This window comes from Balearica regulorum, chromosome 2 (assembly GCF_011004875.1).
Source record: "Balearica regulorum gibbericeps isolate bBalReg1 chromosome 2, bBalReg1.pri, whole genome shotgun sequence".
NCBI lineage: Eukaryota > Metazoa > Chordata > Aves > Gruiformes > Gruidae > Balearica > Balearica regulorum.
Window position 1 is genome coordinate 152,375,794 of NC_046185.1, and position 23,439 is coordinate 152,399,232.

Sequence of the window (23,439 nt, forward strand, 5' to 3'; positions counted from 1 at the left end):
AGATTCTCCCATTTCTTACACACACTGTCTACTTTCCTGTTTGTTACTTGCAATAACTGCACTGATTTGGAGCGGAGGCCAGCAGCGCACAGCTGTCAACTCATCAGGTTCAGTTATATCTCAAGTAATTTAATATAGGAGTTTCATATCCAGCAAAAGATTTTAAATGGAGCTACATTTCTTTTCAGCAACTTTTTTTTCTCTTGGAGGACCTGCTGTAGTTTTCTCAAGGTCTGCATCTGGCAGAGGAAATGACTCTCTTCTCAAAAGTACACAACTCTTTATATGTGGTTAGTGCAACACTTGTGTGAGGCTACCTTGAAGAGATCTGCGGCTGCCTGCTTTTGTTGTTCCTTCAGTAGCCAAGTCTCCTTAAGTTTTCATCTGAATAAAGACAGTAGTTTCTGTCCTGATCAACAGCAAAATATTGCCATTTTAGAAACCTGATTTTTTTACAAACCCTTTGAACAAATAAGAGGTTTAGGAACTGTTCTTAATAATTAAGCATGTAAAATACACTCTTGGAGAGTTTAAAAATTGAAATTGGTAATGAAAATCAGTCCTGGTCTGATTTTGAAAGAGGCATTTGTTCAGATTACAGGAACCAGGGGCAGGAAACCCTGTGTCTCATACCAGCCACAGCCTTGGCTCCTCTTGTGACTTTGGGCAAGTTGGTTATTGTACCTTTATACATCATTACACAGTGCCCACATTGTGGCATTTGACCTTCTAAAGTTCCTTGTCTGTAAAACCAGGATAATACCTGTCAAAGAGAAGCTTTCAGCGTTCATTTTTTATTGTTTTACAAAGTGCTTCAAAGAAGAGGGATGTATGTGTTAAACTGCTACCATTTTGATTAGATAAATGCAGTGGACTTGGCATAGAACTTACAGATGAATCAGGGACAAACCAGTAACCAAATATTTAGAGGTAGATATGGTTACACTGATAGAGTTTAATATTACATAGCTCTTCTGGATCCTCACAGAAGGGTCACAAAAAAGCTATTTTGAAGGGAGGTACCACAAAACCTTTCCAGTTGCGTCAGTCCCTGGCAGTGCCTGGGGATGCTGCTCCTGGGTGCATCCTGAGTGAGGTGGGAAGGGAGGCACAGCCTCACTGGGACTATTCATGTGAGAGTTGGAGCAGAACTGACTTCTCAGTAACGAGCTTTATGCTCATGATAGAGGATAATGAAGATTTTTCTTACGAGTGTCTAAAGCTGTTTCATTACGAGGTCACAAAGAGCAAATCCGCTGATAAAATGGAAAGGTGATAAAAATCTGTAAGGATGGAAAGATGTGCCTAATTATCTGTCTGCATGACCCCCATCACTGAGACACTTGGAAGTCTAACAAACTACTAATGACCTGCTAGCACTCCTGCAAGAAGGCATGGCTATGCACAGGGAGCTGAGGAGCTGACACACTGCATATCCAGAGCTTCACTGCAGATAAGGGACCTACCTATTTTTTAAAAGGTTTCCCATAATGTTTTTCTCAAGGTCACATAGAAAATCTCTGGCAAACTGCAGCACACTCCAGGGAAAAGACCCAAACCACCCAAATTATGATGGGTACAACAGATGGGGCAGCACCTTGCATACTTTTCAGCTGCTCCAGGCTTTGGATAAACAATTTCTGTGGCCCATTACTACTGAGACAACAGCTATCTTTTGGATTTGGGATACTGCTAACCCTGATCATGCTGATTAAACCTGTGATACCTTATTCCTCTCTTTTTAACAACTGATACTAACCAAACAGTTCAACAGCCTATTTCTTGGCCAAAGAGAGGTAAAAGAGAAAAGACTTACAACAGGCTTGTTTCCCTCCTTCAGTGTAATCCAGTCCTCTCCATTGGAGCTGACATCTACGCGGTATGTTTTCAGATAATATTCTTTCTTTGTTTCCTTTGAGATCGCTCCTTGGGTCCCAATCCCAGAAACAAAGCGGAGAAGGCCTAGATCTACCTGTGGTAAGGAATTGGGACATGAGGACAATCAGTTCAGAGCATAACAGGAACGCAGAAGTGACACTCCCTCTGCCCCGCCATGTTTTACAGAGGTAATAAGGATTTTATGTAAAAGAAATCACAGCATATTGTTGATAATAACATAGCCATAATCTCCTCTTTTGTAAACAGTGTCATCATAGCAGACAGGAACATTTGCTAATTAGCCAGGAGGGCTATTCACGTGCCAGGGAATTATCTTTCCTCTATGGGGGAGGAACCAGAGACCCCCATCAGTGCAAGTGGGAACCATCAGACTGCAAAGAAGTTACTGGAGAAGTTCCTCAAGGACCATTATGGTGAACAATCTTACTTAATACTTTCATTAACTACCTTGCACAGATGCTAATGAAATTGGCTGAGGACACAAAGCTGCAAGGCATTGTCAATACAGAGGAGAGTCATGCAGTGAGAAGTGAATGACCCTGAGGACTGGAGTATGAGAAATGGGATGAAATTTAATCGTACAATGCCAAAGTAATGCACTTAGGGAATGATAACAAGAATTCTGCTAAAACCCAGGAGTTCATCATTTGCAAACAGAAGAGGAGAAAAGAATCCTGCAGTGTATCAGTTAGTCACAAGGTAATTAAAAATCACTGTGATTTTGTTGGGAAAAAGGCAAATGAGTTGCTTGTACCATATGATGTATTTGAAGAAAACAGAAAGAAGCATTAACACAAGTGCAATAATTCTGTTCCAACTGTCAAATGTAGTGAACCTTACTCATTAGAAAATAATGGCATTTTGAACTTGCGGGAGAAATGAGTGCTACGGTGTGCACATGAATGTGTGTTAGAGGCCTTCTCTCTTCTTCACTTATTCTCTGTCTTTCTCCTTTCATGAAGTTACATTGCAACCAAATGGACAAATGATTTAGGTTAACCTTCCTCTCCCTCAGTTCTTTATTTGTCATCCAGATCTGTTTCCTCATCTAGTTCATCATGCGGCATCCCAGAAGATCTATCGGCATAGCTGGGAGGATGAGGTAGAGTGCAAGAGTGGGGTTACTCCAGTCAGTTCTGCTGGCAAAAGAATCCTTTGTCCTGGTGCACAAGTCCAGATGCCAAATGGCTGAAACTAGGCACAAAACTTTCTTACAGCCAGGTTGGTGACCACAGCTTTGAAACACCTGCCATTTCCTTACAGCCTTTCTTTAGCCATAACAACAAACCAATTAAAATCAAATTCATCACCCTCTTTCTATGCAGCTAGAACCTTCTCTTTGTTACCTAAAGCAAGCCATTTAATTTCAATATAAAATGACACTATTCGCAAAATATGAATTAGAGTAATTTATTCCCCTAAAGTTCAGTTGTCCAGACTTTAGTAGGAAAATAATAGGTTGCATTAACCCTTCTCAAGTGAATGTCCCATGAATGTGTCAGGCTTTTTCATTATTTCCAAAGTACGCAGGATGCAGAATATACGTCCCCTGTGTCCCACAGGCATCCTTTTTCCTGGATGTATGTCATATATCCAAAGGCGCTGGAGCAGTTACATCAACACGCTCTGCTTTCTCTCTCAAAAGGCTGAAGGAAGTGCTATTGAGGACAGACTGGCTGCTCTCTCAATGCCCATGTCATATGGAAGGCATTTTGAAGCCTTCCAACACAAGAATAGCAGCCTTGTGTGTGGCAGATAGAACTAGCTTTCAGGGCAAAGCCCCTGCCCCAGTTTTTAAGGCTGGTATAGTCTATACGTAACATTTTAGCCCTTGTCTTTTGGGGTGAAATACTGCAACACTTTGTTTTGTCGTGATAAAAAAATTCAGTCTTAAAAAAAATAAAAAATCCCAGCACCGCCTTACAAAAACAATCAAGTGATTTAAAGTAACTAGAGAGTCTCAGATGTTAGATTGTTGCAATCTGAAAGTTAATGGGGGAATCTGGGCATCATTGCTCTGAGCAATCTCAGCTTAACTTCAAATGCTCTCCAAACTGTACTCCGCTGATTGTAAAGTGTGCTGCACTGAGTTATGTCCAATACCACATTCACTTCCAGGCTGAAGTGCACTTGAAAATCTGGAAGTCTGAGGGAGTGCAGAGCTAAGTTATTTAAATGATCTGCTTCTCTTACAATTTGAAACAGCTCTTCAGTTTTGAAATGATTAGGGTCCCAAGCCTGTACTGTTCCAACTGATTTGAAATGATTCTAGTAGGGGCTTTTTAATATACAGTAAGTACTTCATTGTGAATAAAGTCAAGCAATGGCCTATTACAAGAGTTCTAGGTATCTGAAGCCAAGTTAAAATTTAACATCAGGGGTTTAGGGAAGTTTTGATTAGTTGATGCCTGAGCTAACAATTACACCTACCGGTCACTGACCATTCAGACGACTCAGGCTTGTCCCATCAAAGAAATTCAGGTGCCCAGATTTTGCTCAGTCCCAAGTGCTGGTATTCAATATACCCCCGTAACTCTTGCAGCACTGAATATCCTATAGCATCTATTCCACTGCCCAGAAGTAAGTCCTAAACACACACCTTCGTGTCCTTTAGACACCACCTTCGTGCTTATAACCCGGCAGAATTCAAAAGGTAGGCAGAAATTCTCCTGCCAGAAGTTAACAGCTCACTGGGGGAGAGAGGGACTCTGAGAAGACATCTAATTTATTGCCTATAGGTAGGGAAGAAGGAACCTCATCAGCGCTCCTGGCTCCAGTAACTGTGTCATACAGTACAGGAGGGGGGGCTTCTCTTGTTGTTGGGGAGAACATCTCTTCACACAGAGGTGCTCTCTCCGGATCAGCAAATCTTTATGTGCTTCTTGAAAATGGGAACTATGTCAACAGCAGTCCTCTCCTGGAGCGCCTGGAGGCTGATGGCTCGAGTGTTCAGCTGCGTGCCACAGCTTTAAACCCCTCGCAAAGCAAGCTGTAACCCCCGACCTCTGCATGCCAGGGGGGTGTTTGCTCACAAGCTGATAGAGGAAAAAAGAATAAACTTCCTCCATCAGTGTTTTGTGAGAAAGGAGCAGTGCGAACAAGAAAGGTGGGGTTAAGCAGCAGAGAAGCGGAAGGGTTGGAGTTTTCAAGTCTCAGAGCAGAGATGGAGGAGAGAGGTAGAGCTTAAGGCATTTTCCTCCCTTTGACAGTTCTCTGCAGTGGCCTCTGGAGGAACTGCTCCTCTCCAGGTGCATACAAACAGAATTGCAACACTGAGCACCCCTCTGTGGTGCCTAAGTATGTTTGTAAATCAAGCTCTAAATTTACTAATCTTCTTCTCTAAGTGAGGTGATAGAAATAAATTATGTAGAAGACTACCTTGGAAACTGCATGACACATCTTAAGGGGCTGTTAAGCTCACCTTCATTAATCACTTTGTGATGTATTTTGTTTTCTTTCCGATGTCTTTTGAAAGTTTACCTTCAGTAAAATGCAAAATAGTGCATAAAACACACATTCTAAATGTCACAGGGACTGCTCAGAGCTGACATTCAATCATACCAACTGCTTTTAACAACTGGAACCTGAAGGTACCAAGATGCAGCTGTGGTAAGACACAGCTCTTCTGTAATATGTTAGCTGGAGGAATCGTTGCAAAGCACAGCAGCTCTAATACAGCTGTGTCACCGAACAGATAGGATGTTCTCATGCTTTTGGGAGGCTTATGCTTATAGAGTCCAACTATTTGTGTGATTACCAGTCAGCTTAGTATATCCGCTCCACAGAGGTCTCCAAGTGTTAACATGACCAGTGGTAACCCGTTTTTCTCAGATCTAGTCTCCTCCAGCTGAGATAGTAATACAGCTCTTTAACAACTAGATGTTTGCTTTGGGCTTCTTGTCCTTTTTCTGTTTCAAGAACTTGTGTTTCATGTTAAAATGAACTGTGGAGAGAGGTGGTGATGAAATACAGTACTTTTGAAGATGAACATCAAATGCATTTCCCTGCAATTATTTGACATTTAACTTTCTGCACATATGATAAACAAACATCTGGTATTTATTTTAGAGGATGCAAACAATTTTGTAAGTTATTGCATGCTGTATGGCTGTGATCCGAGATAGGCAGCTGTCTCCAAACCTGAAATCATGACATTTCATTTCCATGACCAGAGTTTTAGCTTTGACTAACTGCAGTATATTGCTAGCTCTTTTAAAAAAATTTGTTCACTTTCATTCAGATTAAAAAGCATATCTCTTCTGGAAAATGATGCCTTCGGGCCTTATCCAAAAACACAGCCTTTGATAATTGCCTGCGTTGCAATGTGACCGTCTTTATTGGTTACGTACAAGACTGGGAGCAGACTTGCCTATAGGAATTAGCCCCTAACTTACAAGAAATGAGGAACATCTCAGGTGTGTATTTTTTTCCAGGAGAGAAATGTTCATGTAAAAAAAGTCCCAGTTGTTCCTGCTTCTAAAATCAATTTCTTTAATGTGAAAGCATATTGCAAGACGCTAGCTGTTTCTACATATGAATTACTTCTTCTCTAGTTATTCTGCAAGATCTTCTAGCATCCAGGAAAAATACTTTCATTACTGTCTTCCTGACTCTGAAAAATGTGGGTGGGTGACACATTTTTAAGACATAGATATGCAAGGGGTGGCATATGCATTTAATTAGAGACAAGTTAAGGAGAAGGAAAAAGAAAAACATTTAGCTCTGCACAACATATCACACAACAAATCTTACCAAACTGCTGGATAAGGAGCAACATACAACATGCACAACTTGAAATGAATATTGTTGCTTCCTGTCATCATACATAACCATGTCATAGCATGGAAGACCTTATTTTCAGAATGAAAATCTGCCTTGCTAAATAAAATACAGTCATTGAGGGAGCTGTAGCAAGGGAGCAGTTTCACCAGCTTTTAACACTCCTACTGTAGGTCTGTTCAACAGCCTGAGAAAATAAAGGACAAAGTGCTGGAGTTTGATTAACAACAGGAAGCTTTTTGTTGTGGGCATCTCTTGTGGCTTGAAAAGCTGTATAATCCATCACTTGACACAACATACCAAAGTAAATATTTTTAGAGAACTGTGTCATTTCCCTAGACAGCATACAGTGCTCTGGGTCAGATTAACTGTTGTGACGCTTCACTGTTCTTCTGTCAAATATTTAATTAAGCAAGAGTTGATCTTTTTTATGAGGTGTTGCTGTTTGATTTGACCAATCATGCTCTCCCATGATGTATATACAACTATCACTTAGTTCCTTTATTTACTGAGCTTTAAGTGAAGGAGAATATAATGCTAATTAAAAAGGGCACAGGCTTTAGTAGAAATTCTGAAAATAGTTTCATTATTTTGATTGGAAAATTACTTCCAAAAGTCTTTGTCCTTGAAATAAGTAGTCATTACAAGAGCACAACTCCTTGATTAATGACAGGGTGTAAATATTCATCCTGGGTTTAAGTGAAAATAGTTAAGGCTATAAACCATCTCAAACCTTTGTGCAAAATTCTCAGTGATATTTGTGGCAGCTCCATAAAGAGAGGAGAAAATATTGCTGTTAGTAAGATCTCTCCTGAGTCACCGAAGCCTTTCTCATTGACCTTGACAGCAACATCCTGAAAGCCCCAGAAGAGAAAGCAGCTAATCACACGCTCAACTTCTAGTCTGTGCCTAACAACTGTCCTCAGTCAGTATGCTTTACTGAACTGATGCTTATGTGACTTGGCAAAAGTGGGGAAGCATGAAAGAGAAGATGAGCAAACATTCATGCCAAAGAAATCGAATTGCTTGGCAGCAAAAAAGGAAATGAACTTTCTTTAGCAGTTGAAATATTCCTCACAATCTCCACCTTCTGCCCAAATCCTTTTCTGCAGCAGAAAAAATGTAAGTGTAAAGATTCCCTCAACAGAAAACAAAGACTAGACTCAAAGGATGCTATCACATTGAGCTACGGATGCTGGGTTTGCAGTTTTGAGTACAGGAATTTTTAGAGGCAGAATAGCCAGTTTCTACAAGAGAAGATTTAAGATAATGATGAAAAAGTATGACTGATGAACATAAGAGAACTTCAGTCATCATTATGGGGCTGGTTTGAGAAGGAAAAGATGCAGAAAGTTTAAGAAAAATGAAATCCAGAAACAAAAGGGAAAAAAGAAAAGACAAGAAAAAATGAAAGAAAAGGCCTCTGTGTCTCTGACAGAGAAAAGATAATGCTTGTGTGGGCTGTGTTGCATCTGGATTCATGGCACATTCTCCCACTCTTATGTTAATTTTTTTTTGCATAAATCAGAAGCAACTAATTAAAAAAGAAATATTTAATTCTGACATGTTCTTTGAACTGGTGTTCCATCTGGTTCTGTTTGAATAGTAAAATCTGCTGTAGTTGTAAAAATTGGCAAGCGGCACTCTGGTAAAGAGAAACAAAAGAGACTCAGTACAGCAGGTTAATACACTAGCATTTCAACTTGAGACATTTCCAGAATTCAGCAAACCAAATCGCTCCAGTATGGAAACTATAAAGATCAAATATGAAAGAGAAATGTTGCGAGTGGGCCGGGAGAGGCAGTGCCACTGGTACACATTAGCTCTGTGTGATATTTTTAGTGTGAGTCTTTGAAGGAGTTTGGTTTAAAAGCAAGGGCCATGCAACGCTCCCCTGAAATGGGCGCACAGTATTGTACGAAATGCGTCCAGTGCCCATGCAGTGATAGGGAACAATCCTTCTGCTATTCATTTGCAAGCTCCACCTTACGCATTCATGTGGTGCTCTGATGTAACACGATCGTTATTCAGAAGACTCAGAAAATACCTTCTTCTTAATTTATTTTTTTACTTGAAAACTACTTAAAACCTGAACACCGAGATACAATAAACTCTGATAACAAAGGGAGGAAAATGTAATCGTATTGGGATTTCTATAGACGCTGGGCTCTAAGTAATCAGCATCTTATGCCATTCGAACCCTCTCTGTAGCAATGAAGAGAAAGGCTGATTAACTCCCTGTGCTTTAGAAAAAGATTGTTTTACATCTTGCAGGAGCATATCTTGCTGTGAAATATTACTTCTTTAAAATGAAAACCTTTGCTTCGGCACTACATTAACTTGCAAATGGATAACCTAAGACATGTACAATGACTTGGTCAAAAAAGGAGGAATGTGAATGGCCCCTTTCTCCAGCTAAGATACTTAGGAACCCTTGCTGAGCAATAAATGAGTCAGGAACGTAATACTTTTAATTAACGTTTTCTGAATACTTATTTGTAATTTACATTTAATTTTAAACCTGAGCTTAATCCTCTGATCTGGAATGAAGACAACTATTTAGTGCAGTTTGAATGTAACTTTCCCCAGTTTGTGTTAGAAACTATAGAAAAGGGAAACTCTATAGCAATACTTGCAGAACCACTCTTTTCTGAGAGAAGGACATAATTGTAGGACTTTTTTTTTCCCCCAAGTGTACTGAGCAACTAATGTACAAATGGGAAACAAGTAATCCAAAGCTCTCTATCAGACTCCTTCACATGTGAACAACTGGGCTTTGGGTGGAAAACACTGAATTTTGCCTATGAAGTTATTCTGTAGCAATATTTTTGCCAGCTGCTGTCCTGCTGGAATCAGAGGGTACAGGCAGCAGGGTTTGATTTATGTTATAAATTTCTAATTTGGTATTTTGAATGTAAGCACGATATTACACATGCATAAACACACAGAAATAACCTCTGCCTCTTCCTGTTTCACAGCATACCTATGCTAATTGGGTAGGAAGCTGGTAAGTGGGGGGGTGATATACTATGCAGGATTAAACCTCTACTGTCTCAGACAGCACACCTTGATGGTGTAGACAGATCTGACCATGCAATCACTGTGTTCAGAGAGAGTTCCACTGAAATCACTGGAATTTGCTACACTTGGATATTTCTGAAAGTTCAGGCTTTGAGTTTTCTATGAAAAAATAGCAACATAATGGGGAAAAAGTGCCAGTGTCAAAGATTTAATACTTTTTAAGCCTAATTTCACCGGCAATTGGAATAGGTGTATAACCTGTGTCACATAGAAATATATGTATTTTCTTGTGATCAGCTTTCTCATCTTGGAAAATCGTCACAGTCTCTTTAAATCAGTCAGTCATCCACAGGAGTCTGCATTCATTTATTCTCTGTTAAATGGAACTGTCAGTTTTGTTGCACCAAAATTCGATTTTCCATTTCATACACATTGTGTATGATGATTTTAATTTACTACTGGGTCACCAAGCAAGTCAGTGCTTTTTTAAAATATGAGTTTCTGCTACCTTCTAGAAAAATGTCAGGTAGCTGCAGTTAGATGGTATGGTGAGGGTGCTGTAAATGTACAGGGGAAAACGAGAGACAAAGACTATATATGCAAAGATGATTTTGCTTTTTCCTTGGTATGTCCCTCACAGCTCTGAGAAAATGCTCACAAGTGGATGAAATACGTCTGAGGCTGTGATTTGGAAGAAGCGCTGCTGGGAGCGATGCTCTCGCCCCGTGCTGGAGGCGGCGGTGGGACAGCAGAAGGAATGGTGCAGGTCAGTGACTGCCGAGGCAACTTCCCCCTGGTGCTAAAGCAAACGAGGGAGACTGGCTGCTCCTCAGCTCTGCCCTTATCTCAACAAAACCCACTCAAACTGCAGCCACGGGGATTTAATTTCCACCTTTTTTTGGACCAAAGAATGGTGCCTGGTTTGTGTACCCCCACCTGGCCTCTCTAAAAGTTGCTCTGTCTTCAGCTATGTAAAGAGCAAAGCTATGGGTTTTTAAGTGCCACGTCTTTTTAAAGTAAACACAGGATATATTTTCTTAGTTAAGCATATCATGAAAGGAGGGAGCACTGCTATGGACAGTTAATTTTTATGGCTCGATAAGAGCTTTTTAAAATTATTCTGTGCTATGTCAGCCCATAGCTTGAATTTAATAGGTTTTGCAATGGAAGAGCCTGCTTCTGTCTCTGTTAGGGCTGAAAGCCACCTTAGTCTATAGTACAATAATCTATAACCTAAATATGACCAGTTAAAATACTCCCTCGTTTTACATGTGATAGGACAAATCGATCTTTTCAGGAGCTTCAGAGGATCAACACCAGAAATGAGTTTGGCTTGAAGTGTTCAACACAGGAGGCTGCGCCGAAGAGACAGACCAGACTACACAGGTACAGCTGGTTGGTGGAAGTTATGTGCAAACAGTGCTGCTCTGATGAGAAGCCTGTTGCTCCTCAAAACAGAGGCACTGAATCTCGGCTTAATGTTTGGTCAACTGTGTTTTCTCTGCTAGTAGATTTTGCTATGAAGTTTACTTGGATGCCTTTTTAAAGAGTTTTTTAAAATTCTGAATGAAAACGTTAGAGGTAAAGCAAAAATGGAAGTATTTCCCTGTTGAAATATAGTTCTTCTTTCTTTTTTCTTTTTTCATGGGAAGAAGACAAATTGCTTTCTGAAGGGCAGGTATTTACCACTTGGAAGAAATCTTATTTATCCTTCCACTTTACCTATCTTGCTACTGCTGTGAAAATGTCACCTAATGGGCAGAACAGAATTAAACTGGGACAGAAAAGCAGAATGATCCAAGAACAGGGGAGGCAAATAATAGCTCAGCAACAGAAAATCTGGAGCATGGATGCTGGGATGGGGAAGGGCCCATAGGACTCATGAACTCTTCAGCTTCATACTACTGTGCAGGTGTGGAAAGACTGAAGAAAAATGCACAATCGTATCTGCAAAGCACTCAGCAGTACACCTATCATCTCCAACCCAGGGTCGGCCCCGTGAGAACAGAGACCTTTAGCTCAGTAACGACTCTGCTTATTATAACATGCCTCAGCTGTGCTTTCCTACCCAAGGCTGTGTTTCTAGCCACTATCCTTAGTCACTTAACTTCTAGCCTTGAGCTCTACCTCACCCGCAGTTTGACACCTGCCTAGTCTTGTAGATTAATTTATTTCTGCTGGACTCAGAAAAATATCCTTCTGAGATACCTCCCTTCACATCTGCAGAAAGTCCTGGCTGCGGTGGAGCAGATGTGTTGCAGTGCCTGGTAGCTGGGTGGGCAAGGCTGCCTCAGCCCCCACGGGGTCTGCAAGCCATCTGGGAGAGAGGTCTCCTACCAAGCAGAATGGCACAAACAACTGATTTTTTGGCTTGATGGCAGTCTAAAAACCAGCAAACAATAACAAATGTTTCGAGTCAAGCCAAACACATGGACCTGGTGAACAGGAAAAAAAGAGAGAGAAGAATCATTTTGTACAGAGTTTTTTTAAGTGGCTTTAATTTCTGTGAAAGAAAGTAGAAGAAAAAGATGTTGTGATTTAAAAAAAAAACAACCTGCGGTGTTTAGTTTAAGACCATGTTTTAAGGTTTTAATTTCTTTGCCTCCTGGAACCAACTAGTGAAAGTGAGATAAATTTACAAAATTATTTTAGTAGCTGCTGAATCAGTGCTTTTGCTGGACACATTTTTAATTCGCTATCTCAGCTCTAAAGGGCCATCTGTCTTGCAGCCGTTGAGGGGATGTAGGGCTGGACTGAGAAGTGGATGCATAGGTAATTACAGAGTTATATACAAACTACTCAGATCTCTGCATAATGGATCCCCTGAAAGAACTGAAACTATTATAATGATTAGGCTGGTAGTGGAGGCTCAGAGGGGCTCTGCTTCTGCTGCTCCTCCATATGTTGCACGCAGGATTGCTCGAAGCCACGCAGGACTCCCCTCTGTATTAGGGCTGATGCTGAAACATGTCGGAGGGAGGTAGAGAGGATTTTCTTCTAAACTGCATTTTGCACCTGCACTTCTGGAGCAATAAGGCTCAGTTCTCTGAGCATCCCTTCAGCCTCCCCAGAGTGATAAATCTATGGCTGGGAACTTTCTGGTACTAAAATAGCTCTTAAAGCACTTTGAATAATCAAAAAAACCTTCCTACTTTGTAGGGCCCTTTTATTTCTCCCTCTCCCTCTTGTCTAATTTCAGTACTTGCCTTTGTGAAACTCTACCATTTATTCCCATGTCACAGTAAATAAAGGTACGAATGTATCCTGCTGGGTCAATTAACCCTGGTTCTGCTCTGTGTCACAGTTTGTACTGGCTGTGATTTCCAGAAAGGAATATTCTTTTGTCATTCTTTGCCCATGTGCAAAGTATGTTAAGACCGTAAGATAACTGTAACACTTTTCCACACAAAGCTAACTCCGCTTTTTGTAATTTCTGGAGTGCAGTTATGAACTGTAAAATGACATGAACCAAATACATGACTTGTATTCTAAATTGGTAGAGAAGACAAAGGACTGACAGTTTTTGTGCTTTCATGTCAGTGTGCTCCCTAATGATGGGCAAGCCCTGCCACAAAGCCTCTGAGCTTCAGCTCTCAGGCAGTCCTTCAAAGGCTAGGAGAACTGGGAGGCTGAGGTTTCCCAGGTTTCGTGTTATTCTATGCAGTAATATGATGTACTTCATTGCAATATCAACCTCCAAAAGAAACAGAAATAATAAGAATAAAAATAACAGGCATTGTTGACTTGCACTTCCTTGAGCTTTCATGTGAAATATTTAGATAAGCTTCCTCGGTAAAATCAACCTAAACAGCTGCCTGATGTAAGAATAAACCTGTTAATGAAACAAATGTGCTGTGCAGCAGCATGTATAAATACTGACTATATTTTTGAGTGAATACCTGATAAGGAAATAAGCTATGACACATATGAAAGGTCGAGACACCAAATGATGAACTGCAATTATTTTCAGAAGTGCTACAGAAATAAATCTGTACTAATCTATATACCAGTTCACATCAGCCATGCATGCTTCTGGGTTTCACTTACAAAGGAGCAAATAATGAAGAACGTAGGTTACTGCAAATGTAAAGGAATGAAGACAAATGTGGAAGGAAAATTCCACCTCAGAGGTCTCTCTCGTTGTGGTGAAGTAGTGTATACAGAGAAGTGTTTTAAATCAATGGAAGCATATTTTCCTTGAATGGGAGAGTTAGTGTTAAATAAACAACTGATATTTCAATCAGTGGGGGCGAGCAGGATCTCCCAGGTTGCTTTCTGAGGAGGTCTACTCTTACCTCTCTCTGGCCTTTCTCCAGATCCCTAAATGCTGCAAGATGCAGAGGGAGAATTTTGCATCAGATCAGCTGATATTCCTGGGGCTGACCAGTCTAGAGGTCCAGAGAATTACTCTGCAAGAGTCGAAGGTGCCAAAGGGACGGGTGGGGGACGAGGCAGAGTCGGGCAGGCAGAGCCCAGAGGGAGCGACCAGACCTGCTCCCTGTGCCAACCTCTGACTCCGGCCGTTTCCGTGTGATACCGGATCTGTGCCCTGCTGAGAAACCCAGCAGTACAAATTTGGGCTGGATTAGCCATTTATGTCATGTTAGGCAGAACACACAATAGGGAGTTGATCTTAGTGTATGGCCTTATGTCAGCTGCAGAATGACAGATAATACCCGATCCAGAGTACAATGTCTATTTATGTTAACCCCCTGTTAACCTTTTTTGAACAAATTTGAACTGGCAGAGTGTGTTTATACCAGAGTAGTGCTTTTTGGTTTATGGCTGCAAAGTTTTGATCCGATACTAGGATTCTTAAGCTGGATTTATGGTTTTGTCCAACCCTGGCCATAATATGAACTGAAGATCTTGTGTTATTAACGAACGTGCTTCGCTTTCTGGGCAAGCTGGAGGTCTCACTCAGTATTACAGGATGCGAGAAAAATTGTGCTACCCAGAAACTATCATCCAGCTTGGAGGGAGTGTAAAGATTTGTGTTATATGCATTAGAAGAAACATTTTGATAGAAAACATGCGGATTCTGCCGTAAAAGTACCCAGACGGTGTTGCTCCTTGCAGGTTTGAAAACCCACACCATTACGAGGATTGATGATAGCACACATTCCCAGTGACCCTGGTAATAGGCAGTCGGTCTCCCTTCAAAACCACACACACGTGGGTCTCAAGTGTCTTTAGCTGACGGCACCTATCCGGTCGGGCACTCCTCCTGGAGCTGCCCCCGCTCCTGCGCTGCCCTGGGGGGCTGCTGGCCACGACCCATCGGGACATCCCTGAGGCACAAGGGCTTGCCATGCACAGCGGCCGGTGGCTCCTGCTCAAAGGCTTCAGAAATAAGATGAAAAAGTTCCCTAAATACAAAGATTTTGCATGTTACTTTTTCAGATGAGTGTAAACGTAACTGCTGTTCTTAAATACGAACATTAAATCTACTCTGTAAAAACACAATTACTGCTGCCATGGCAGAAATCAGTCGTCCCTTTTGAAGGAATGCCTTGAAAATGCAATCATAAAATCCCTGCACGTTATGGATTTCATTAACATTGTACTCCCCTAGGATTCCCAATTGCACAATAACAGGAGTTCTTCAAATTTTAAATACCACAGACAGGAACAGTTTCACTAAAACCAGATGTGAAACCCTCACACTGGCCTTCTCACTGGTTCTAAGTACTGAAACTGGCTGGTAATTGATACCTATTAACATGTTTGTTGTTCAGATTACAGAAATGGAAACACTATACTATTTTTCCTGTGAAAGGATACGTTAATGAGGGACAATGACTTGTGTTGCAATGGCAGGTCCCTGCTCTTGATTAAATTAAAGGGCTGTTTTTATTTTTTATTTTAAATTATGCTATTTCACACTGAAGGGCAATCAAGTGTGTGAAACGTAAGTGTAATGAACAAGTAGGCTGAGCCTAAGGTTGAGGAGCTAATAACATCCCATATGACACTAAACTAACTTCATGCTTATTTTTGGCAGCCCTTGCCTCATGCATATCTTTATTCCATTCATATTGGAAAATCCACAGACTTTATTAATGTGTTTTTAGAGAAGAAATTCAATCTGGAGTGACTCTGTTTCTGATTATGGAGTCACTCCAAATCTCAAGTTAGTTGAGCAATTTTCAAAAGTGTGTTTGAGGGTAAAACTAAAATGGAGAAAGTATTGTGCAGACCTATGGTGTGACTGTGTTATGGATATTTTGAATCTAAGGTTTGACATTTATTTCCAAACAGCTAAGGAAAGGAACAGCCAGCCAGCTTTTAGCAGAGCCCGGTAAGCAGGCAGCATTCAGATGAACTCAGGAGTTAGTACCTTGTCAGCCACAAAGGAGCAATCTGGTTTTTCCACCAAAGAATGGATTTCACATCCAGAGATGGAATTCATGCAAATCCATTACTAACAGCAAGCCAACACTATTTTCCTAATTATTTTCAACGAAATGGTCCAAAAGACTTCAACACCTCAAAGGAGACAATCATATCACATGCCCTCTAGACGTCCTCTATAGATATCAATCTCCCTTTGCTAATACTTAACTGAGGTTTTCTGTTGCTTTTGTCTTACCAAAACATTAACCTTGAAGGGAGGAGTAAAAGGAAGGGAAAGGAGAACTATAATATTTCCCCTATACAAAAAAGGATACAATAAGGAAATTAGTATTTGGAGCTGAATTTTCAAGCTGCTTTGCCCATGTATGGTTGCAGATCTCATATATATGCCCTAGTTGCGTATGCAAATTAGCAGTTTGAAGGCAGATATCACTACTTAACCAGCTGCAGTGTGTGTGCAGGTATGGAAACCTGCAATTGTGAAAAAAATTAATGAATACTGATAAACACAAAATCTGTGTCTCTCAGACAAGGGCATAGAGGCAGAAATTTTCACTTTAAAAGTTCCAAGTTCAGCATTGCTGTATCCTTTAGCCTGTTTTTTGCAGTCGAATATTTTCTAGAGTGAGTTCTTGCACTGTGCAGCAAAAATCCATTTATGCTGTACTGCACAAAAGCAAATTCTTCGCATAAATGACTAGTTTACGATAGCATACAGAACCAAAAAGAACTAAGTGACCTCAGTCCTTCATATACAAGTGCCTTCTGCCTTTTATAAAATATTATATTTTTTTCAACAGGTAATTTCAGAGTATTTTATTAGTTACATGTCCTTGGTTGTTTGTCTGTAAGCCCTTATGGAGATGAACATCTGCTCCTGGGGATATTTGTACAGAGGAAACATGGGATTTCAATATTTTCTCCAGATACGTACTTGCAACGTGCTTACTGCCAATGGCATCAAGACTTGTAGAAGATGATGGTTCATGTGCACAAGGGCCCTGTTATTGAGGTGCCTGATGGTCTGAGGCATTTAGCACCCATCTTAAGATTATCAATTAAGTTTAACAGGAAAGCATTTAGAACACACTTTGGAGGCTTGAATTAGCAATGTTAGTATTGAATTAAATTATAATAAATAAGAATTAATATTCTGCTGACAGAAGTGGAACCAAAGATGAGTTAAACCTTTGTACCTTGTGAAGAGCCAGGGGATGGCATGCTCAATCTCCAAACTAGCTTAGCAGTTCAGCTGCTTTCTGCTACATAGATTGAATGGTAGAAATGACTAATCATTCTTCTGCAACCCATGTAAAGCACACTTATTCAATGCAATGAATCTTCAAGCAAGACTTTGTAGGCTCAGTCTTGCAAACAAGACCGAACTCAGCAGTGAAGGCTGCTACAGCCTAGTTGCTCTGTCATGAAGTCTGCCTGGGGGGTGCTGGTCCCTCCGCGTGGGCCTCGGGCAGTGGAGGAGATGCCCTAAGACGAGCAGCTCCGGGAAACGGTTCATGCCGCCTTTTCCAAACCAGGGACTGGGTGAAGTAGGTGAGAGCTGTGGCGTGAGCAGTACAGCATACAAATCACCACCAACTTCTTGGCTGATGTGGTAGCTGGAGGCAGCGTAAAGCTGCTAAAAATTATGCTCGGTGGTTGTTTCAGCCCCTGAGCACCCTGGTTTATGGCAGAATGCAAAGGAAGCTGAGAAATTCATGGGCAAGAGGACTGAGGTACCTTGAGCTCTTTTAAGCAGAAACCCCAGAGTAGCTTGGATTCTGCTATGAGTTTGTTATTAAAAAAGTTAATGGTTAAAAAAAGTCCTTTGAAACTTTTTCTCAGAAATATCTAGTTCTAAGTGAAAGGATTAAGCTATGTATGTAGTCATCATAACTTAATAAAGTTAATAAGCACACAGAACACATGAATGGGATTTGACTAGCTCTCTTGTTTTGATTATCCAGTCATAAATGTGTAAGTGACAGCAGAAAAGAAGGAAATAAAGAAAAAGTGGCGGCCCTCTGACCAGATGAAACACATGGAATTTGATTCTGATGCATTCCACCCTTTTTCCATGTGCATTCCATGGATTGCAAGTGGCAATGATTAATAACAAGCCTTGCACTTAGATAAGACTGGGAAGATTTTAACATTTATTCCTAAATAAGGAAAAAGGATTAACAGAATTTTTTTGCCACTCCAAAGTCTGATTAGGTCCATCATACGTGATTACCAATTTGCCAAGAACTCAGAATGTGTAGGGGCCCCTAAGCAGGACACCTGAGAGTCCCATTGTGTGCAAAGGATCAGAAATAAAAGATTTCCCCCTCTTTCTTCCCTTTACTAACTACTACTCAACATGTTTTTAAGCTTTCTTGCAGACAGCAAACCTCACAGGAAACATCAATGTGAACATTCATATGGACGGCTAATAAGGCATTGTTTTTATATGTCAGTTAGTAATTTCCTACAGAAAACAACAGAAGCAGGAGGAATATTTCAAATATATGAACAAGTTTTCAACAGTAGTAATATTGATCTAATATGCTCAAGCCTTTCTCTTAGCTTTTGCCAAAAAGAAATAGAGTCTAGATCGTAACTAAGAAGTATAAGTCAACCTACAATTGACACAAATCACTATATTTTCAGCTAATGATATTAATACTTGCCTGCTAGTACAGATTATTTGTGTACAGTAATTCATATGAATAATTCTAACCTGTTCAGGAATCATGCACCATTAAGCTATGGTCCTGATGGCAAATAACAAACAACAAGCCTAAGCAGACTAACTGAACTCAAGGAGTCTCTTTGTGGGGTCAAATGTTTGCAGGATTTCTCCCGTATTAACAGAGCAAAGCCAAGGTGGCTGATCTCGCTAATGAATGTTGTGTTTAAGGACATGGAAGAACAACCACTAGACAGATCACTAAACTCATTTCATATTTAACATTCTAGAAGGGACACAGGTCTTCTGAGGTGAAATCTGAGTGCATGAAAACACCACGCTGTATTAATGCTTAACTGTAATCAGCTAGAGACACAGCACATGCTCAGTTTACTGGGACATTCCACTTTAAGTGCATGTTAAACTAATATTGACTTTTCCACTAAACCAAAATCTCTGTTATTTGTGCCCAGAAGACTGAAAAAACAATAGACGTGGGAAGCAGAAGAATTAATCTTCCTGACCTTTTCTTTTTTTATACCTTTGGGAGTCAGTCTTTTTTTGTGTGTCTAATAGGGAATGTGAGCTATTCACTTGCAATGATTCTTAGATTATGTAGAAGTACTCCACTCTGTTATTTTTTTTTCTTTCTTTTGCATTCTCCACATTCAATAAACTCCACAGAATATTATTAATAATATCTTTAAAATGTTATCTTTTTACCTGTATCCATTCTCTGATAGAATCTTCCCCTGGGGTCCATCCATTCTCAGGGTAATTTAGTCGGGACCTTTCTGAAGACCAGATAGCGCTGTACTGGGAGGAGACAGTGATTTGATCAGAGTGAATTTCTCCTGACTCCATACCTAGTGGTTCCATGCACTGGAAATCTGAAGAAAAATAAATTACCATCATTATTATGGTCAGCTTTTTGATTTAGACTTTGAGTAATGAGAGCGTTTTCCTGCTTTGAATATGAATATCTAAAGAATTTATTTTTATGTGACTTTGAATTCTTTAGCAACTTTAAGTGAGGCGGTATTGGGCTTATGGTGTCATTCTTAATACTGTCATTTGAGTTGCCATGGCAATTCCTGCAATAATAATGCTATACAAATATTTTTAGCCCAGCATTGTAGCCATTTCAATATAGGACAATAGAATTCTCTTTTCTAGGGTAGCATAGGCACTTCTGTGGATTCATAATATAAAACAACGTATGTTCAACTCATAATTATGCACAAAGCCAGGAAAGACAAACCAGATGACTGTATAAAATAATTTTATTTTAAAACTATTTACTCCAGTACAAAAAGTATAAAATGTTTTAAAAATGTTATTAAAATTCTAGCCATTTTCTTTTGATCCTGGACACTGGAAAGAAACAGTTCAACAAAATTTGAATCCAAGCCAGAAGAGCATTGACCTAAGGGAATTACCACCTCTTCTATAACATACTGTATTTTAAATGAGTTGATCATCTCCATCCAATCTCTTTTTGTTGACACAAAAATTACCAAGATAATTTAGAATAAGTTGATAAACCAGTCACTATAGTGAGTTCAAAGGCTGATATGGCACAGAGACTAAATTCTTCTCTCACTTTTCAAAAATCAAGGCCCAACCCCCCTGAAGCAAGAGAGGCAGGTGGCTTTAGAAGGATCCTCACACCCAGTTGCTCATACACCTCTCTGTCAGAGGTTTACCAACCCCATTGCAAGGGCAAGAGAAAATAACATGTGCCTACACTTTTGTTCAGGGACTTCATAGTATATGAATACAATGCATTCCTTCATTAGCAGTTTAAGGTAAAATACCAGTGTGTGAAGTGGAAGGCATGACATTTGGGTACACGCTCCTTTTTATCACACGTTCCCTGGAGCTGACGTATCTCTAACAGAGGGCTAGGTGCTGAGCTGAAGGTTTCAAAATCTATGAGTTGGAAAAATGAGCTTTTAATAAGTGAAGTTCTGATTTTTCAGTGAAAAAGAAAATATTCTGAAAAAAAAAATGTTTAAAACCTTTTACCCAGGATCCAAAAACTTATATTTAGAAATGCTATCAGGGGACCTTACAGGAGTTACAGTTAGGGTGCCCCATAACTGATTTACCAAACTTGTTGCCAAACTTCATTTCCTGTGGCATACCACTCTTTCCACTATTTTTGTGCTACTTGAACATATTAGAGGCCTTGGGTAAAGTACTGAGACTGAACGGCTTTAGGGTAAGACTCAAAGTAAATTAACTTCTTGGAATCAGAAGGAGAGCCCAAGCTACTGCAAAGAACTTAAGACATGGTAGGTGGGAGTCATATTAAAATGTCTAAAAGGCAGATGTCTAGTTTGATCTAGACATGTGGGCTTTCCCTGTAGTCTACTGAGAGGGACAGGTACCTCCGGGCGACATCTCACATGTCTGAGACAAGTAGGCTGAGTTGTCCTCTGGAGGTGACCCTCTCTGTAGTGACAACATAAAGAGCAAGGGTGGGTGAAATTAAGTGAGAAGAATCACTCCTCTAAGCCTGCATCGTAGAAAATGTTTCCTCCTGCCATCCAAAAGGGTTTTCACACATGCTAACTTCTCCTGTTTTGTTGTCCTGTGTTTAAGAGCTGAAGGCATCCCAGCATAGCAGATATTAATTCTGGCTCCAGTGTGGTGGTGCCTCAACAGCCCAGGGAGGTGGCAGAGGTGGACATGGGGACCCAAGCTGGCTGTGCTAGCTAATGAAGGGGTAGGAGCAGCACCTACATAACGAGAAGCCAAACTCGCTGGATGTACAATCTGAGAGAGATGGAGAAGAATGCTTCCCATCTGCAGAGGCCAGGGTATGTCCCGGTCCCTCTTCCTGGCTATGCATGTATGAGAAAGCTAATTAAGAGGCAAGGGGCAGAGGAGAGGTGGGGACTGACGTGGATAATTTCCGTTTACTCATTTTTCTTTTGTTCCTTCTCTGACTAAACAAGTACATCAAATCTGGGTGAATCTTCTCAAAAGTCAGTAAGTTGCAGAAAGGAGAGTTTGATTTAAAGTGTGTGTTTTATCGAGCAAAGCAAGGAAATCTGCAAGAACATGGTGTAACACAGCCTGTTATTTTCCTGTGTCTCCTTCACTTCATTTCACTCTCTGTCCAAAGGGTAAGCATGAAAATGAGGCAACTGGGAAAAAAATACAAGACAGAGAACAAAGCTTAGATAGCTTATGAAATGGTTTAACAAGAGCACATATATTAAATGGGCTCTTTTTATTCAAGAAATCGATCATCAAAGCTTATTCCATGTAATAAAAGAAAGCTTTGGATAGTGCATTCATTGTTCATGTTTCATTGTTTTAATGCAAGTGTTCAATTGCTCTGCATTCCTGCATTTCCTTGGTCAGCACAGTTTTTTACAATAATTATCCCAACTTCCTGGCAATACTGCAGAATAAAACTGTAAGGAGAATTCTGCTTCTTGCACAGCTTTTCAAAGGGCAGCTGTTTTTGAAAAAAAAAAAAAAAAAAAGAAAAAAGCAAAACAGAACCAACCCTTCTCCACCATCTTATTTATTTAAGGTTTCTTTAAAGTTTCATGCAACACCTGGTGTGCAAGAAGACATAACAGAGAATATTTTCCAAGAAGCTCTGCAAGATAGATAAATACTGACCTTCTGATACACTGCTCTGTGACACGCTGTAGTTTGCTGAGAATCCCTCTTTTGCTATTGCACTGTCAGTGTAAAATACCATTGAAAGAATCCCTGTTGAAGACCGGACACGTCCTGGGTTGTTCTGCCCACAATAACGCCCTATGTGTGGGCCAACTGCAAAGAGACAGGATATAATAGTAAACTACCAGTTCTACTACAACAATAGATGCCACTACAATAGCCTCCTAAAGAGAGTCCCCCAGCAGGAAATAGTGAACCTCTACAACAGTTCAAAATCACAATCTCATCAATAACTTAGCGGTGAAGAATAAATTGCTTATCCTATCCTAGTAATCTTGCTTCTAAAATGTTCCAGATGATAGCATTTCATAAACCTCTGAAAAGGTAAAGAACCAGGATTTCAAAAAGTGTCCTTTAAAGTGTGCAGGGAGGGCAACGATCCACAAAATTACATGTACGAACACCAAAAGTATTTTCCAAAGTGTGATTGAAGCACCTATTTATGACAAGAACATCTGAATGGCCTGATTTGCCCATCCAGTCTACAAGATGCTCTGGGTATAGGAGTTCAAACAGCACCTTCCAGATTTTATGCTCAATACTGCAGATAATCTGTTAATTTTATAGAAAACTTAGAAAAACATTTTTGCACTTATATTAAGGCTATGACCAATGACTCTTTATCCCTCCTATTTAGGGTTTCAGCACACCCTCATGGATCTTTTGCCCATATGCTCAATATTAAAGAATACTGTAAAAGATTTCAAGAGGAAAATCTTAATCGTTTCAAAAGAGCAAGGATTTCTTAAGTATATCTCCATGTCACAGAACACACACACATACACACATACATGATCTCTCTGTGTTAATAATGTATAAACCAGTTTGTGATATTTTTCTGGATTTCCTGTGCAGTGAGATAATCTTTTTCCTTAATTAAGCTACTCAATTCACAACCAACATATGTGGCCTTCTAGCACTTGAGCATTCCCTACAGATAGGTCCCCAGGCTGTTGAATAGTAGTACATCTGTGCTTACAAACAATAAGAAAAGATAATGCTAAAACCCA

At 40.2% G+C, this 23,439-nt stretch overlaps 1 protein-coding gene across 4 annotated transcripts in view; it reads right to left on the reverse strand.

Moving 5' to 3' along the window:
- The window catches only part of NRP1 (neuropilin 1), a 114,512-nt gene that overhangs the window by 32,512 nt on the left and 58,561 nt on the right, over positions 1–23,439 (reverse strand). For all 4 annotated transcript variants that reach the window (XM_075746525.1, XM_075746528.1, XM_075746526.1 and 1 more), the window contains exons 6-8: positions 22,367–22,522; positions 19,448–19,614; positions 1,817–1,972 (exon numbers count right to left, since the gene is read on the reverse strand). In XM_075746525.1, the coding sequence (XP_075602640.1) occupies positions 1,817–1,972; positions 19,448–19,614; positions 22,367–22,522 (479 nt within the window). The remainder of the gene's footprint in view (positions 1–1,816; positions 1,973–19,447; positions 19,615–22,366; positions 22,523–23,439) is intronic.